This window comes from Purpureocillium takamizusanense, chromosome 1, assembly GCF_022605165.1.
Source record: "Purpureocillium takamizusanense chromosome 1, complete sequence".
In the NCBI taxonomy this organism is placed as follows: Eukaryota; Fungi; Ascomycota; class Sordariomycetes; order Hypocreales; family Ophiocordycipitaceae; genus Purpureocillium; species Purpureocillium takamizusanense.
The window spans coordinates 3,590,603-3,606,075 of NC_063068.1; the positions used below are offsets into that span (position 1 = coordinate 3,590,603).

Sequence of the window (15,473 nt, forward strand, 5' to 3'; positions counted from 1 at the left end):
CCGCGCTCCTAAGAATCTGCTTGCAAGTTTACCAACTAACTTCATCACTAGCATGTGTCGTGAGCGTGAGGCATTGGAGCTCCAAAACGTTCTCCGAGTTTATCATTGGACCCGGGAATGGCTGCTGCAGTCCTCTCATCCATCGTCCTCGGTTTACTCGGAACATCTTATTTCCCTCGTGTCACCATCATGCCCTCTCAATACTTCTATGGCAATAATTGGTCTCAAGTGCATACCAAGTTGCCCGGGGGATAAATGGCCAACACTGCATCGTGCCCAAAAAATTCAAGGCAGTTTCGCCAACCGACCGCCCTCGCAAATATCATGCTGCAAGACTCGCAGAGATGCAATATACAGATAGCCTACTAGACAAAGTGACCACGATGACAACGGAACCATGCCTGCACATACCAAATCCCACTCTGAGTTAATACGAAGTATTGCAATGCCTACAAATGGATGCTCTACTGGTTGAGAATGGCTTACTGCGGAACCTCGTACATTGTGCGGCAGCAAGGGGGTTGACGATATGCCCTTCCTTCCCGCGGACAGTGCTGCGAACCGTCGGGGCACCTAACAGTTGCCGTCAAAATCCAGCCGTCCGTGGTTGGGACTTTTCAGTGGCGGAGAGCTGGGGCAGCTGCTGGCGATGGCAGTTACGAAAGTACCCGCATTGTTCGAGCTTTCCTGCAGCCCCCCATGTACCAGCATATCACGCGGCTTCGTCAACGGGCGGCACCCCAAGCGCCAAATGGCTAGCACCGTCACAGTTATCGTACCACCACCACCTCCCCAAGGCACTTTTCCACCCACACGTCATCCCCAAGAACACCACCACCACCACCACCACTACCACCACCCAACCCGTCACCTATCCTCCCTCTCCTCATTGCCCAGCATGCTCCGCACGCAGTTCACCAAGACCGCGGTCCTCCGTCCCCTCCGAGCCTTCAGCACCACGGCCCGAGCTATGTCTGAGGGCGATACTGGCGCCCCTCCCAAGACTGGCGGCCCTGGGTGAGTATTTTCCCTCGCTTTCTGCCGCTCGCTATGCGACCTGGCCCATTGGGCTAGGTGTGAACTGGGTGCTGACAGCTGGACTCTTATAGCGACGCCTTCCAGCGCCGCGAGCGCGCGTCCGAGGACTACGCCATCCGCCAGCGCGAGAAGGAGAAGCTTCTGGAGCTCCGCAAGAAGCTCGCCGAGCAACAACAGCACCTCGAGCGCCTCTCCAAGCACATGTAAGTTCCTTCCCACCTCTCGAGCTCGTTCATGGGAAGGGCCCAGCTCTGACATCGTTACAACTGCAGCGACGAGATCACCAAGGAGCAGGGTGGCGAACAGAACTAGGTCGCAAACATCTGAGCTCCAAACGATGCGAGTCGCGCGGGAGCAGTTACGGAGAGATATAAGCCGTCAGTTTGCATGAATGACATTGAAAGCCGAAGGTTTAATGTCTGCGTCTTGCCACAGTCTAAGCTAGTGTACAACCACATATGTGTGCCCATAAGCCTACAGAAACATACCCAGCTCAGAACCTGCAGCTCCCACACCTGTGTTGCGAGAATTGCCCTAGTACCGTTGTCTGATACTGCCTTGAACGCCAACGGAATGATTTTAATACCAATCGCAACCAAAATCCACCTCCAATGATGTTCATCTTCGGCCTGTATACGAGCGGTAGAAGCTCTCTGCCGCATCGTTGTCAACACCGCTGTAGTGGCTACCCAAGGCACTGTTGGATTTTTGCGCAGCGGTCACCTTGGCCTGCAAAGCCGACGAGTTGACGTCAATCCATTGTAGCTGGGTAAGGTGACCGTTCAGCACTCGGACGATCTGGCTCAACTGCGACATGTGGTTAGCGAGGGTCGAAATGCGAATGCGAGCGGTACCTACGGGGTCTTCGGCCTTTGCTCCTTTGGTTAGTGTGCCAGAAATGTCATTAATCTCCTTCACCATTTTTGAGAGGTCACGGGACTTCTCATCAAGCTGCTGTGTGAGCTTCTCAGCAAGCTTGTAGGTGCGCTCGCGTTCCTGGTCAGGTCCGGCCAGCTGCTCGCCCGGGCCCATTTGCTTGGCAAACATGTCCTGCACTTCGGACTCGTAACGGTTAAGCCAAGCCTCCAGCTCGTCCTGTTGGCTCTCCACTGCGGCAAGCTGTCGCTCAATCTCATGGCTGGCTCGTTCAGCCTCGAAAGTGTCGAGATACAGCTTTTGTATCTTCTCCCCATTGTCCACCAGGTTCCTGTCCCAAGTGGAAACGGTCGTCGCCTGCTGCTTGAATTCTTTCTGATACTTCGACAGATCCGAGGCCCACCGAGTGACAATGTCTTCCATTGTCTTGCTCTTCAACCGAGGGATTTGGGATGTTGGACCATTAGTTGAAGCACCCATAGCAGGAGCGGTGCCAGCCTGCGCGGGGGGGTTGGCAGCATCCTTGTCTTTGGCCGCACCGTCCATTGCAGGCTTGGAGCCGAAAAGTCCTCCGGCGGGTGCCGCAGCTGCTGCGGGAGTGGTGGTCGTTGACGTAGCAGCGTTTGAGGAGGGCTGCGAAGTTGTCGGCGCTGCTGGGGCACCAAAAAGCGAAGAAGCGGGCTTTGCTGCAGCTGATGGCTGGGCGCTCCCGTTGAACAGCCCGCCCGACGTCCCCGGCGCTGTGGACGCTGCAGCCGATGTCGTGCCAGCGGTAGAGGTTGCCGGTTTGTTTCCGAAAAGTCCACCGGCGGCGGAACCTTGAGTTGCGGCAGTCTGGGAATCCGCAGGCTTTTTGAACAGAGAGCCTGCGGTTCCTGAGCCAGCCGGGGTGCCACTAGCCGGGGCCGCAGATGACGCTGGCGTGGAGCTGCCTCCCGCACCGCCGAAAAGGCCTCCCGCAGGAGCTCCCGCACCTCCGGCGGCCGGCTTTGCGCCAAAAAGACCACCTCCACTGGGAGCGCCGGATGCTGCCTGCCCACCAAACAGACTAGAAGTCGGCGCTGCGCTTGCGGTCTGCGCGGTTGCCGGAGGCTTGGAATTGTCCGTGGGCGGTGCACCAGCCGGCGTTGTCGATGTTAGGGAGAATGCGGGCTTCGCAGGAGTGGCTGTGGTGGTCGTGGCTGGAGCTGCAACCTGTGAGCTGGCCGAGGCCTCGCTTTTGTTGCCAAAGAGGCTATTGCCGGTACTGGCGAATAGACCTGGAGATGGTGCAGAAGATGTGCTAGCCATCGTTTGACCTTGGGCCGTGTTATTTGGGGCGCCAAACAAAGCACTGGCGCCAGAGCTCGTGCCAGCGGCGAATATGCTGGATGCAGGTTTGCTCGTCGTCGCGGCGGATCCTCTGAACAGACCGCCACCAGGTGTAGGAGTAGTGGTGTCTGTCTTGGCCCCTCCAAACAGCCCACCACTCGCGGGTGCGGTAGTTGCAGGTGTTGTAGAGGATGCCGTCGCGGCCGGGGTTGCTCCGCCAAAAAGCGCACCACCTGATGCCGGTGTCGTCGACGCGTTACCACCAAATAATCCAGCCGAGGGAGTCGCGGTGCCAGAAGGAGTATTGGAGGACGGAGCGCCTGCAAACAGACCGCCAGCTGGCTTTGGAGTGCTTCCGCCACTTGCTTGTCCGAACATGGAACCTGCGGTACCAGAGGGAGTGGCGGGTTTGGCGCCCAAAGCACCACCTAGGGTTCCAAATGAGAATGACGGCGTCGTGTTTCCGGATGCCGCAGCACCGAAGATGCCACCTGAAGAAGGTGCCGTCGTGGTCGCATTGTTTGTCGGCGCGCTCGAAGAGGTCGGGGTACCAAAGGTGAACGACATGATTGCCTCGAAAGATGGGTGGTGCTTGTCGAGAAGTTGCGTCGGCGAGAAGTTTCCAAGGACAGTGTGTTGGCTTTTAGGTCGCCAACATGTCCAGTCAATGATAGAAAGGACTGAGTGGGAGACGAAGCCGCGGCTACCCTTTGTTGACGCGAATGATGATGGCCGATGGCAATCGACGAAGTCGCAGGATGCGTGTAGGATGCACCTGTCCCCAGGCGGCTGAGGAAGCTTTTTTCGAGGTGTTGCTCCTAGCTGCTCCACGCGCCGGGTGGTGAGCGAGCGTGTTCGCTGGGGTTCCTGCTAAGCTGGAGCTGTGGGGTACGTACCTACCGGCACTGCGAGAGCAAGGTCACCCACTGTCCATAGAGCCCCACGTGATGGCCTTGGACGTCTGCTGGGAGGTACCCCGTCTTGCCCGTACAACACTCCTGACCATGGCATGATGCGAAGCCTCCCGTCGCCCCTCTAGTACCGTCGATTGCCGCTCGACCCATGATACCAGATGCGGGCTTGAAGCAGCTTGAAATTCGGCAAGCAACAGCGACGTCGCGTACGGCCACTAGTTCGCTATCATTCACACGCCGCAAGCCTCACAGATAGCTTACGCCTTGGGGGCCTCGTCCTCCAGACAGCAGAGCCCTGTGGCGCTCCGACGAACTGAACATACCGATTTTCGCCTGCACCCTTTCAGCCTTAAGCAGTTGTTTGCCAACGGCTCGCGAGCAGCTTGGGTTCTGTCCGTCCAACGATGACGGACTCCCAGGCGCTCGAGCCTCCTGCCGACGTGAACGCAACGGATCCAGGGGCACGACAGCTTTGTTCGTTATCATTCTCGCCCGGAGCCACCAGGCATAGCTAACTATTATGTAGCCGAGTCGTCGGATGATGAGGATCAGTTTACAGATGCGCAGTCCGGACCGGTGACACCTCGAGCACAAACCCCAGTGCCGACGACAAGAGTCGAGAAAGTTGGCAACGAGCCTTCCCATGGTGAAGTCCCGGGCACCGAAGGATACGAAAAAGGAGAAGGGGACGCAATGCCAGACGAAATTGCTGTCGTTGGAAATGGTCATGGCACGTGTACGCCTCAACATGAGCCGAGTGAGGGAAAGGGTGACGAGAGCCACGAAGCCGAGCATTCTGAACTTCCGGTAATCGCGCTGGAGGGACTTCCTGGCGACGGATCGAGCCCTTGCTCCCAAGAGGTCGATAGCAAAAGAAATGCGGATGAGGCGCCAGATATTGTCATCAGCTCGAGCGAAGAATATCCGGAAGGCGATGACGACTTCGGAGACGACTTCGACGATTTCGAAGAGGGCGGGCAAGACGACAACGGCTTCAATGATTTTGACGAAAATGACTTTGAGCAACCACAGCAGTCGAGCACCGCACCCTTTCCAATTCAGCCATCGGCATTACCATTTGTCAGTATTCGAACTCTCCCCCATGGCCAAGCAGTATGTCTGACTGCCTCCTGTAGCCCATACCAGACTTTGACGGTCTACGCATGGACGAAGTTATCACCGCCACTGAACCGCACCTAGACACCCTTTTCCCGCCTCAGGAGCTTGACTTTAGCAACCCATCGCCACTTCCAAAGGACACGACAACCTTTCTTACACCTCGCTCCGCATCACTATGGTCTCAACTTGTGGCGCCACCCCCGCTGGCTCCTCCAGACTGGATCCGGTCTCGCACCCGACGGCTGTTTCTTGTATCGTTGGGTGTACCTGTGGATCTGGACGAAATTCTCCCAGCTTCTAAACAAAAGAAGCTGGTGCTGCCATCACTAAACATCTCTGCCACGTCACCCCGCACATCTAGCGATTCACGGTCGGCGTCGCGGCTACGGCAGGGGGACGGTAACGGCTCGTCAACCTCAGTGGACACTCAGGGTCGGCCGAAGGAGTCGAAGAGACGAAAAGGTGCTCCGCAACAGCCAGAGCTGGACTTGGTTGCCGCGCGGTACCTTTGTACGACGACGGATGAAGCACTTGACGGTATGACGAATGAAGAGCTCAAGCAACACGTCGAGAAGTTGGAGTCCATACAAGGCACAGCAAAGGACGTTCTCGAATATTGGCAGAAACGAACGGACGAAAAAATCGGCGATCGCGAGGCTTTCGAGGGAGTGATAGAGAACCTCGTCAAGCATGCGCGGAAAGTACGAAAGTAGACAAAGTTTTAGATACGCTCAATAATTCACGTGGCAAACTGCCTGAGCAAGAGCATAGACGCACATGTACAGTATGAGATGTTTACGATTTGATTCATGGACCAAGCGGCCGACTTGTGTGTCTACAGTGTGCAGCCGTCGTTGCGCCCCCAGATGGTCACAGCCCTCATGGGATGCTCCTCTGGTGACCGTCCTCGAATGACAGCTTTATGAACACCGATTTGCGCTTCGGCGCCTGGCGCCCCCCCCTCCATGCCACATCTAAACTTATGCAGACTTTTGGAGAAACAAACCCCTTGGGGTTGCGTCGTGCGCCCCCGTTGGGGCAGAGCTCTCAATCCGGATATCCGTACCTTACGACGTGCTGGGCTCCAACGTAACACCGCTGAGATTCAGGTCAGTAATGCGTTACCTCAGTGGAGGGAGGTTGGGTGCGGCAGGGTGTCTTACGCAGCAATCGTGGCCCAGCCGATGAGACGCCAGTGCTTCTCGATACGGCGACTCAGGGCAACCTTCTCACCGATGTTGGTGCAGGCGGGGCTGGTCAGGACCAGCTTGGCGGCATCGTTCTTGATGGCGGCAACCTTGGCGCCGGTGGACGTAGAGCCAATGTTAACCATGATCACCTCATTCTTGGCCAGCTTGGCGACCTTGGCCTGCTTGCCGTCGGCGGTCCTGACACCGAGAAGACGGCGGAGGAGATAGAAGTTGACCTCAATCTCGCTGTAAATCTCCGGGAGTCTGCCCTTGAGGCCGAGAACGAAGCCGACGAGACGGTCGGCTCTGCAGAGAGTCGGATCGATGCGTGTACCAACACCGATCAGACCACCGGGCACGGCATACTTGAGGTCATTGGCCTCAGAGTTAAGCGAGACGACTCTGCTGAAGATGGGGGTGCATTTGAGAGCACCCGCGTCATCTCGGGAGACAATGCCGGGACGGATCTCGATCTCGTCACCCAGCTTGACAACGCCGTGGAGAATACTGCCACCAGCGACACCGCCCTTCAGGTCGTCGATCTCGGCACCGGGCTTGTTGACGTCGAAAGATCGGATGACGATCATGTGCGGGTCCATGGTGAAGTCCCTGGGGGGAACAGGGATGGTATTGACAATGGCCTCGTTGACGGCGTCGATGTTGAACTTGAGCTGAGCTGAAATGGGGATGACAGGCGACTTGCCGGCAACCGTTCCTCGGATGAACTTGAGGATAGACTCATAGTGCTGCTGAGCGGCCTCTTCCCGCATGAGATCGACTTTGTTCTGCAAAATGATGATCTTGTCCAGCTTCATGATTTCAATGGCAGCCAAATGCTCCGAGGTCTGGGGTTGGGGGCAGGACTCGTTGCCAGCAATGAGGAGCAGGGCAGCGTCCATGACTGCGGCACCTGACAACATGGTGCTCATCAGAATGTCGTGACCGGGGCAGTCGACGAAACTGGACAACAAGTTAGAATGGGGGTTGGAGGTGGTAATATGTAGCGCGCCGATAGTACGTACGAGACGTGTCTCAATAGCCGGTAGGTACCGCTGCAGCCATCACGTTCGCAGGGAGGGTCAACCTCCTTCTCGCTCTTGTAGCTTCGGTAGCAGCCGGGTCGCGGGCACTCCGGGTTGTCGCACTTGTAGATCTTCGCGTTGGCGTAGCCGAGCTTGATGGTGATGTTGCGGATCAGCTCGTTCTTGAAGCGGACGGTCTGGACGCCGGAGATGGCCTTGACGACGGTCGATTTACCGTGGGCGACATGACCGATGGTGCCAATGTTGATGGTCGCTTGCCGGGCAATGATTTCAGGCGTGAGGGGAGTCAGGCTGGCGAGGTCGAGGTCTTTCGGGTCTGTTTGCGGGGGCAGCGGGGGCCTTTGGATGGTCTGGTCTGGGATGGCAGGGTTGGACTTCTTGAGGGCCGACTTCAGGGGTTTGTCGTCGGCAGCGTCGTGCTGGCCATCGAAAGACTCGCCAGAGTCAGACTCGGAGTCAATGTCATCGTATTTGGGATCGCCGTTGGCAGACATGGTGACGCTCGTGGGTTTGGCGGGGCAACTCTGCGGGCGGGAAAGGAAAAAAAAAAAGAAGACAGGCAGTCGGCGTGCGAGCTCGGCGCTGGGCGCTGGCGGACGAGATTTCTATCGATTACGTGTCAGGAGATGGAGGTATAAAATTCTGTAGATGTTGCTGGAAGCGATCGGGTCGAGGTATCGCAACGTGAAGTCACGAGCAGCTGGTCAATATGGGGTATTTCGGCGGGTTGTATCAAAATTCCTCGTGTGCAGTCACTTGGGCGAGGGATGACTCTTACGCTAATCCTGTTAGGGCCTGATAAACGGATAAGACTGAATTTGCCCCTCGTCGGCTGAAGGTCGGGCTTGGGCAACAAAGCTCCCCACTAAGCAGGAGGCACACGTCACGGAGCAGAGTGCCATGCGTCGTTCGGCTACACGAATGGTTTCCTTCGGTACAAGTACTACGGTTAATGGGAATACGAGAATTCTTCCGGAAATTTACAAAGCAGGAAGGCCTCTGTGAAGGTGACGATTTGTTCTGGAGACTCCTTTCTGTTCTCTTCAATTTTCTTTTCCCCTTGATTAGCTGATGTGGTACCTCAGGTGTGCTGCACTCAATGAAGCAATGAGTGGCAATGCCGACTTACGAGGCCGCACTTTGACGGTGGGCCTCTCTCTCGACCCGGCTCATAAACTACTTGACGAGTAAAACCAAGCCGTCTACAAATATAGAGCGCATCGTCGTAAAATGACCGCATGCGTATGCTCGAGGGGTAATGTGTCGTCGCGCACTGGGTCCCTTGGTGGGTGCCCAGCCGCCTGCGCAAGACCCCCGTCTCTTTTCCCCAAGGCCGACTAAAAAGGAGGATGCGGTTGCATTTCCGTCATTGCCTCGTTGGGGGCGAACAAGTAACTTACTATAGCGGTGCCTGCTGTTAGGAGACAAGCTACTGGCATGGGCAGCACGGAAGTATACCGTGCTGTTGACCAAGTCGGCGGATCTATCAGAGCCTGATGGGGGGAAATTCGACTGTGAGCTCCTTTCGACAACACCGGGACGAATACTTGCGCTACGGCAGGCAGGCAGGCGTGTTGCAAGTGTGTGCGTTTGGTACGCTGTGGGCTGATTGCGAACGCGGCAGGGCCTGCTGGACATTATGGCGACTTGCGGGAGCGTCGGCCGCGTGCGCACGTACTGAACAATTTGTCATGGTGCCGAGACATGTTGCCACCCCAGAATCCCGTGTGTCTCTGACCGGCCGAATATAAATAGTTGACCTCTATGTGCCTCCCTGGACGATGTGTGATTGACAACAGCGCCTTCTCCTCGGCCGAGTGCTTTGTGCGGTTCGGAGCCCTGGCAAGGGTAACGTCGTCCATGCTGCTTGCTTGGTTCGCTACCATTTTTGGGGATGGTAGACATGGCCGGCGGTGGCGGAACAAGACCGGGCACCAACGACTTCCAGGATTTCGGCCAGCTCTCGACCGGTCGGGAGGAGTGTGGTTTGTGGTTCGCCATCTGGACGGACATGGATGAAGCCGAACAACAGCGAGAGGTGGACGAATCCCACTGCATGGCCCGCTCTTGCCGCCGGCCTCTGCAGGGTGGCTGGAGGGGAACTTGAATGGGCGCCTGCGGTTGGGCACATCACAGCGGGCCTCCACCGCGGCCGCCAACACGGCTGCACGGCCCTGGCCAATCACGCGGGCAGGCGCGGGCGATCCCTGGGAGCGACCGCCAGCGCCCGGCAGGGGTCTGGGCGGACCATGTCACGCTCCAGGGCTTCCCTGAGCTTCTCGTCCACTACCCGCCGCGCAACGACGAATGGTATCGCGGGAGCCGGCTCGCACGCGCAGCGCAGCAGCGCAACTGCAGTCGGACCCCAACCACCGGGAAGCACCCTTGAAGTAAGTGGGAGGGCCGTCCGCCGCCCCGGGGAGGTTTCGCCGCCGCTGCAACGTCCAGACTCCAGAGCTGCGGTACGGAGCAGCCTTGGTGTTGGTGATGGACGACATGCTGTGCATCGTACCACCCTCGCCCTCGCCCTCACCCTCACCCCCTTCCCCCCCTTCCCTCCGCCGCCCGCCTTCTTGCCGCCGGCGGGTGTGTCTGCTGTCCGTCGGGGGCAGGAGCGAGCGGTTGCACTGCTCGGGTTCCTGCCCTGGCCGTCCAGCTCTTCTTGGCAGACCACGGCCGTTATGAGCATGTATTGTATCTACATTGTATGCTGTTGTAGGTCTGGATTGATAATAAACCATCCATGACCGCCGCCGTCTTGTTGCTGTCGAGCCCGCCGCTTCCCCCTCACACCGTGCTTCGCTGCTTCCCGCTCCGTCTCGCCATCGAGTCAAGACGACCGCCGTGCGAAGAACATCTCCCGTCTGTCTCTGTTATAGTGAAACCTCGCCTCCCGAGGCCTCGGACGCCGCCGCCGCCGCCGCGGATTCACATACACATACATACTCGGCGATACCGCGTGCCGAGCGCACACACAACGAGACTGTGAGTTGACAGCGGTTTCCTTGTCTTTCTTCAACGCAATTGCTTCTGCTCGGGCCACGCAGTATCTATCCCCTTCATCCCGGCGCCCCTCCATTCACGCCTCAGCATTCGCGGCGGCGCTTGGCGCCACACCTTGCCTGCCTTGTATTTGGGAGCCCGTAGTAGCTCGGGCGTCTACTGCGACAGGCCGTCCGTTTTCTTTGCCTTGCCTGATCTCCAACACCCTCCGGCCCTCGACTCCACCTCGCTCGGCGGCTAGAGCTGTCGAATGAGCTGCAGCTTCTCCGCGCCATGTAGTTGCCCTCAAAACTGCCGCTGTCCCTCATCCGGCCCGCACCTGCGGCGTCTCTTTCTGTTCCTCGATAGCTGGTCTCATTCCATACTCTCTTCCCCTCCTCGCTGAGATTCTTTTCCTGATCCTGTTCCCGGGACTCTGCTTGCAGCTGGTTTGGAAGCCCTGTCCTGCCCGGTCATCATCAAGAAAAGACCGTCCATCACACGGAACAGCCTCGTTTTCTTGTCTTCTTTTACACCGTCTGCTTGTTTGTGGCACGTCTTGGCAAAATGGCCAGCCAAGGTCCGTCCTCTCGTGGCGCCGTGTATCTGCAAGAAAAGGTACTTCGTGCGGCCCAGCTAACCCTCCTCCCTCAGGCTTCGACGAGAAGAGGCGGCCCGCCGCTCTCAACTTGACTCCGGTTCGATCCGGTACTTCAGACTCATCATCCTCGGACAGCTCACTCAAGGTTCCGCGAACTCCCCGCTTCGCAGAGGCTACCTCTGTACATTCTCCGGTCGACATGGAGTCGCCGTTTTCCGATCCAGACAAGTCTCATGTCGCCCACGCGCAACCTGGCGATGTCGGCTTCGGTTACATCAACGATACCAACCGCGAGTCCGTGGCGGTCCCCATGACGCCCAGGTCTCCCCTCAAGAGCGCCATGAAGGCTCCCGGGACGCCGGGGAGGCAGCTCACCAACCCCTTGAGCCCTACGTTTCGCGAAGAGGAGGTGCTCGAGAAGCGTGAGCTCGCCACCGAAAAGGAGCAAGCTAGAGACATAGTGTGTATCCTATCTCTAAACCTCATTTTAAGCCGCTAACCGTCACGCCAGAAAATCAAAACCCGCGTGCGCATGGCCAAGTTTGCTCTTCGTGGCGTGGGCTTCAGCTGTTCCCTCATCATTCTCTCCATGCTGTCCGCCTCGTTCGCCATCTTCAACTCCACCAAGGCGCTCGCGTCGCAGAGCAGCATGCCTCCCTGGGCTCCCAACACAGACAAGACGTCCTGGCCACAAAAGTTGACGCTTGCCATGGCCTGTTTCTCACTTTTTATCTGCCTCATGGTATTCGCAGCCTACTGCCGCGGCGGCCATAAGAGGGCCGAGAAAGTTAACACTTACTACACCATGTTCGCCATTGGCTGGGTAAGTTAGGCCCTGCTGATGCTTTTCGTTACCCGGCTGTAGCCATGCTGATTCGTTCTAGTTCATCATAAGCATGCTTCTTTGGGTAATCACAGCCGTCGTTGTCCAGCATGCTAGGGACAGTGGCAGCAACAAGGACATGTGGGGATGGGCCTGTGTTGACAACACTCGCTCTGACGTCTTCGCGGAGAAGGTCGACTACCAGCTCGTCTGCCGCCTTCAAAACTGGACCCTCATCTGCATCATCATTGAGATTGTTGTCGAGGTCATCTCCATCTCGCTCTATAGCATCGTGTTCTACCGGTACTACACCAAGCGCCGCCTTTTCAAGTCCATGGACCTGAGGGATCGTGCGCGGTCCGACCTTTACCTAGCCCAGCTTCGCTCCCAGTCTGCTCCCAACACACCGGGTTTCGGTCCCAAGTCTCCAGGCATCGGGGGCCCGAAGTCACCCGCCCTGAGCAGCTACGCCATGTCCCCGCGCCACCCGCCGGCCGCCTATCGCAATCTGTCCGACATTGACGAGTCCAGCCCGTTCACACCCGGCGGTCGTGTCACCGAACCTCAGTCCCAATTCAACAAACCGTCTCCAACGTTCAAGCTGCAAGCACCCCCTACAAAGGCCCCCTCGGCGACCCCCAAGACCAACCAAGGGTCTTTCTCTCCGACTACCACCAGCGCACCAACCCCACCCGAGGATGCTTTCACAGAGCATGCTCCGCAAGCCTCTCAGGAGCCTACATACGAGGCGGTGCCCATTCCCGGAGCATACGCCGGCGCCGCCGTTAAGAGCCCGCCACCGACACAAATCTCGTTTGGGCAGGCCCGGTAAGGGAAATCCTTTATACGAATGCTTTTGCGGAAGACGTCTGAGATTTGCTTGAATCTTGGACTGGGACGGTGAAACCCCTTCTTGGACATTTCTTTCACTTTGTAAGCGGCTATACCAACGGCGTTGAATGGCGGTAGAGACTTGCGTGGTCTGCCTCATGGGAGTCTAGCTTACCTGGACTAGACAGCCTTGACCCTTAATTCACATTATATGGTGTCCCAATTGGCCACCTGAGTGATGCCATCGATAAACGGTTCACGCATAAAGGGCAGATGCATTTCTGCTATAAGAAGCGGCGATGGGCATAGGTCTCTGAACGTAAGAGTTAGGGTCATCTCGTATATCAATGGTGTTGTTCTTGACGCGTTGGGGACCGTTGCCCAAGACTTCAACTCCCATTTGTGGCCATGCCCCGCGCGTAAAGCTGGCGTCCATTCGACGCCCTACCGATGTTGGGGCCAGACATCGGTGTCATGTGTCGCGCCAGTTTCATGGGACGGGCCTTGCATGCTACACAAGAGTCACACCAATTCTGTCACGTCACACGCACATCTTCATCACACGTTTGCCACGAGGCGCAATGTCTTGAAGGGATAGGTGGTCATCATAGAAAGCGACTCCTAGATACATGAACAGAGGCGACAAAAGAGAGGTAAAAGGAAGAACTATCGCATTACTTTTGGTAATCCTCATCGCGCCTTGTCATCCATTAAGGCGCAAAGGACTTCCCGAGCCTTCGTCATGCAGCCACTTCGATCTTTGCCCTCAAGCCACCGCGCGGCCGGCCGCCGAGGGCCGGCCCCGGATGTCCCTCTAGAAACGCAAATCTATCAACAGCTGCAAAGGGAAAATCACCGTAAAAACTCTCCACCAGATGTCGCGACTGCCGTCCAAGGGCCGCCTTAAGCGTAGCGGCCCAGATGACGCAGGGCGACGCCGAAAGATGCTTTGGTAGTTGTTGACTTAGATGAGGTCGGCAACGTTCATGGGCATTTCCTCAATCTGGGTGCTGTAGAACTGCTCGATCTCACGCATCATGCGGACATCGTCGGCGGTAACAAAGTTGATGGCAACGCCCTTTCGGCCGAAACGACCGCCACGGCCAATGCGGTGAATGTAGTTCTCACGATTGGCGGGCAAGTCGTAGTTGATGACCAGCGAAACCTGCTGGACGTCGATACCACGGGCCAGGAGGTCGGTGGCAATCAGGACACGGGAGGAGCCAGAGCGGAACTCCTTCATGATCAGGTCACGCTGGGCCTGGTCCATGTCGCCGTGCATAGCCGAGACAGTGAAATCGCGGGCGGTAAGCTTGTCGGTGAGCCAGTCGACCTTTCTGCGGGTGTTGCAGAAGATGACGGCCTGGGTGATGGTGACCGTCTCATACAGGTCGGACAGGGTGTCAAGCTTCCACTCTTCCTTCTCGACGGCAATGTAGAATTGCTTGATACCCTCGAGGGTGAGCTCATCCTTCTTGACCAGGATACGGACGGGGTCACGCATGAAGCGGGTAGTGACCTCGAGAACGTCCTGGGGCATGGTGGCGGAAAGGAGGACGACCTGCGTGGACTGGGGAAGAAGCTGGAAGATGTCGTAGATCTGGTCGGTGAAACCACGCTAAAAAAAATCGTCAGCATTAACGTCCGTCGAGGTAGGAAATGCGTTGATGTCGTACAGAAAGCATCTCGTCGGCCTCGTCGAGAACGAACATCTTCATCGAGTCCGTCTTGAGGAAACGGCGCTGAATCATGTCCTGGACACGGCCAGGGGTTCCGACAACGACATGGGGGCCGTCCTGAAGGGCCTTCATGTCATCGCGAACGCTGGTACCACCGATGCAAGCGTGCGTCTCAATGTTCATGAAGTCGCCAATAGCGACAACAACCTTCTGAATCTGCTGAGCGAGCTCACGGGTGGGGGCCAGGATCAGGGCCTGGCACTGCTTGACGTTGGGGTCGATGTTCTGGAGCGTAGAGATGGAGAAGGTGGCGGTCTTGCCAGTACCAGACTGGGCCTGGGCGATGACATCGTGTCCCTTGATGACGGGCATAATCGCACGCTGCTGAATGGCCGAGGGGCGCTCGAAACCATAGGCGTACACTGCAGGGACAAGTCAGACACAAGCCGAAGGACGGCGGTCGGGCAACGGCGATGTTTGCTTACCACCACGGAGAAGCTCAGACTTGAGGTTCATGTCATCGAAGGAGTCCACGGTCTCGTCATAGTTGGACTCGATCTGCCCTGCAAGATTTTCCTGTCAGTCACCGTAACAGATTGCGCGCAGAAGCATATCTGGCGAGGAGCCAAGGCGAGGGCGAGGGCGAGGGCAGGCGCGCATCGTGCGGCGCCTTGTCTGACCGCAGGTGATCCACCCCCGCGATAAACGCGACGAACCGCGATGCCAGCGCCTTCGCACCCTCCTCCACGTCGACAGCGCAGAATGAAGCCGGAATCCAACTCACCCTCGGGGACGTCCTCGAGTCCCTTGTCGGTAGCCATGATTGCGGAAGTTTTGAAGAAGAATCTAGATCAAGCGCAGCTCGACCTAGATGGATTATGAAAAATGCGCGGGGTGGGCGAGGAAAAATCGGCAGGCGCTTCGCTCGGGAAGGGCTGCGACTGGTGCTGAATAGAAACTTTGGTTCGACTAGATCCGTACGCTCTCGGAAGTGACGAGAGCTGACCGAAATCTAGGAGGTTGCGGGTATATCTCGTTGTGATGTTCCTTGAAAGGTTGGAGAGGG

General features: G+C 57.3%; 6 protein-coding genes across 8 annotated transcripts; 3 read left to right on the forward strand and 3 right to left on the reverse strand.

The window, feature by feature from the left end:
• Positions 1 to 791: 791 nt before the first annotated feature.
• Positions 792 to 1,533, forward strand: INH1 (ATPase inhibitor). Its single transcript, XM_047982012.1, has 3 exons — positions 792 to 1,017; positions 1,110 to 1,241; positions 1,311 to 1,533. Exons 1-3 carry the CDS (start codon positions 899 to 901, stop codon positions 1,348 to 1,350), a joined length of 291 nt encoding a protein of 96 aa, XP_047837973.1. The 5' UTR covers positions 792 to 898; the 3' UTR covers positions 1,351 to 1,533.
• NSP1 (FG-nucleoporin nsp1) lies at positions 1,416 to 4,029 on the reverse strand. Its single transcript, XM_047982013.1, has 2 exons — positions 1,897 to 4,029; positions 1,416 to 1,845 (listed from the first exon to the last, which is right to left on the reverse strand). The coding sequence occupies exons 1-2, from the start codon at positions 3,790 to 3,792 to the stop codon at positions 1,657 to 1,659; spliced, it is 2,085 nt and encodes a 694-aa protein (XP_047837974.1). The 5' UTR covers positions 3,793 to 4,029; the 3' UTR covers positions 1,416 to 1,656.
• A 173-nt stretch (positions 4,030 to 4,202) lies between these two features.
• JDV02_001118 (uncharacterized protein) lies at positions 4,203 to 6,024 on the forward strand. 2 transcript variants are annotated; one of them, XM_047982014.1, is made up of 3 exons: positions 4,203 to 4,613; positions 4,666 to 5,219; positions 5,276 to 6,024. In XM_047982014.1, exons 1-3 carry the CDS (start codon positions 4,544 to 4,546, stop codon positions 5,969 to 5,971), a joined length of 1,320 nt encoding a protein of 439 aa, XP_047837975.1. In that variant the 5' UTR covers positions 4,203 to 4,543; the 3' UTR covers positions 5,972 to 6,024. The 2 variants fall into 2 exon arrangements, with proteins under 2 accessions (XP_047837975.1, XP_047837976.1); XM_047982015.1 differs by having other exon boundaries at positions 4,203 to 5,219.
• A 14-nt stretch (positions 6,025 to 6,038) lies between these two features.
• GCD11 (eukaryotic translation initiation factor 2 subunit gamma) lies at positions 6,039 to 8,205 on the reverse strand. Its single transcript, XM_047982016.1, has 3 exons — positions 7,471 to 8,205; positions 6,422 to 7,408; positions 6,039 to 6,356 (listed from the first exon to the last, which is right to left on the reverse strand). The coding sequence occupies exons 1-3, from the start codon at positions 7,983 to 7,985 to the stop codon at positions 6,326 to 6,328; spliced, it is 1,533 nt and encodes a 510-aa protein (XP_047837977.1). The 5' UTR covers positions 7,986 to 8,205; the 3' UTR covers positions 6,039 to 6,325.
• Positions 8,206 to 10,846: 2,641 nt separating this feature from the next.
• On the forward strand, positions 10,847 to 13,382 carry JDV02_001120 (uncharacterized protein). Of its 2 annotated transcripts, XM_047982017.1 has the most exons (5): positions 10,847 to 11,053; positions 11,128 to 11,534; positions 11,586 to 11,897; positions 11,959 to 12,830; positions 12,917 to 13,382. In XM_047982017.1, exons 1-4 carry the CDS (start codon positions 11,041 to 11,043, stop codon positions 12,727 to 12,729), a joined length of 1,503 nt encoding a protein of 500 aa, XP_047837978.1. In that variant the 5' UTR covers positions 10,847 to 11,040; the 3' UTR covers positions 12,730 to 12,830; positions 12,917 to 13,382. The 2 variants fall into 2 exon arrangements, with proteins under 2 accessions (XP_047837978.1, XP_047837979.1); XM_047982018.1 differs by having other exon boundaries at positions 10,847 to 11,534; positions 11,959 to 13,382.
• On the reverse strand, positions 13,326 to 15,455 carry TIF1 (translation initiation factor eIF4A). Its single transcript, XM_047982019.1, has 4 exons — positions 15,192 to 15,455; positions 14,893 to 14,970; positions 14,405 to 14,829; positions 13,326 to 14,346 (listed from the first exon to the last, which is right to left on the reverse strand). Exons 1-4 carry the CDS (start codon positions 15,226 to 15,228, stop codon positions 13,693 to 13,695), a joined length of 1,194 nt encoding a protein of 397 aa, XP_047837980.1. The 5' UTR covers positions 15,229 to 15,455; the 3' UTR covers positions 13,326 to 13,692.
• Positions 15,456 to 15,473: the final 18 nt, after the last annotated feature.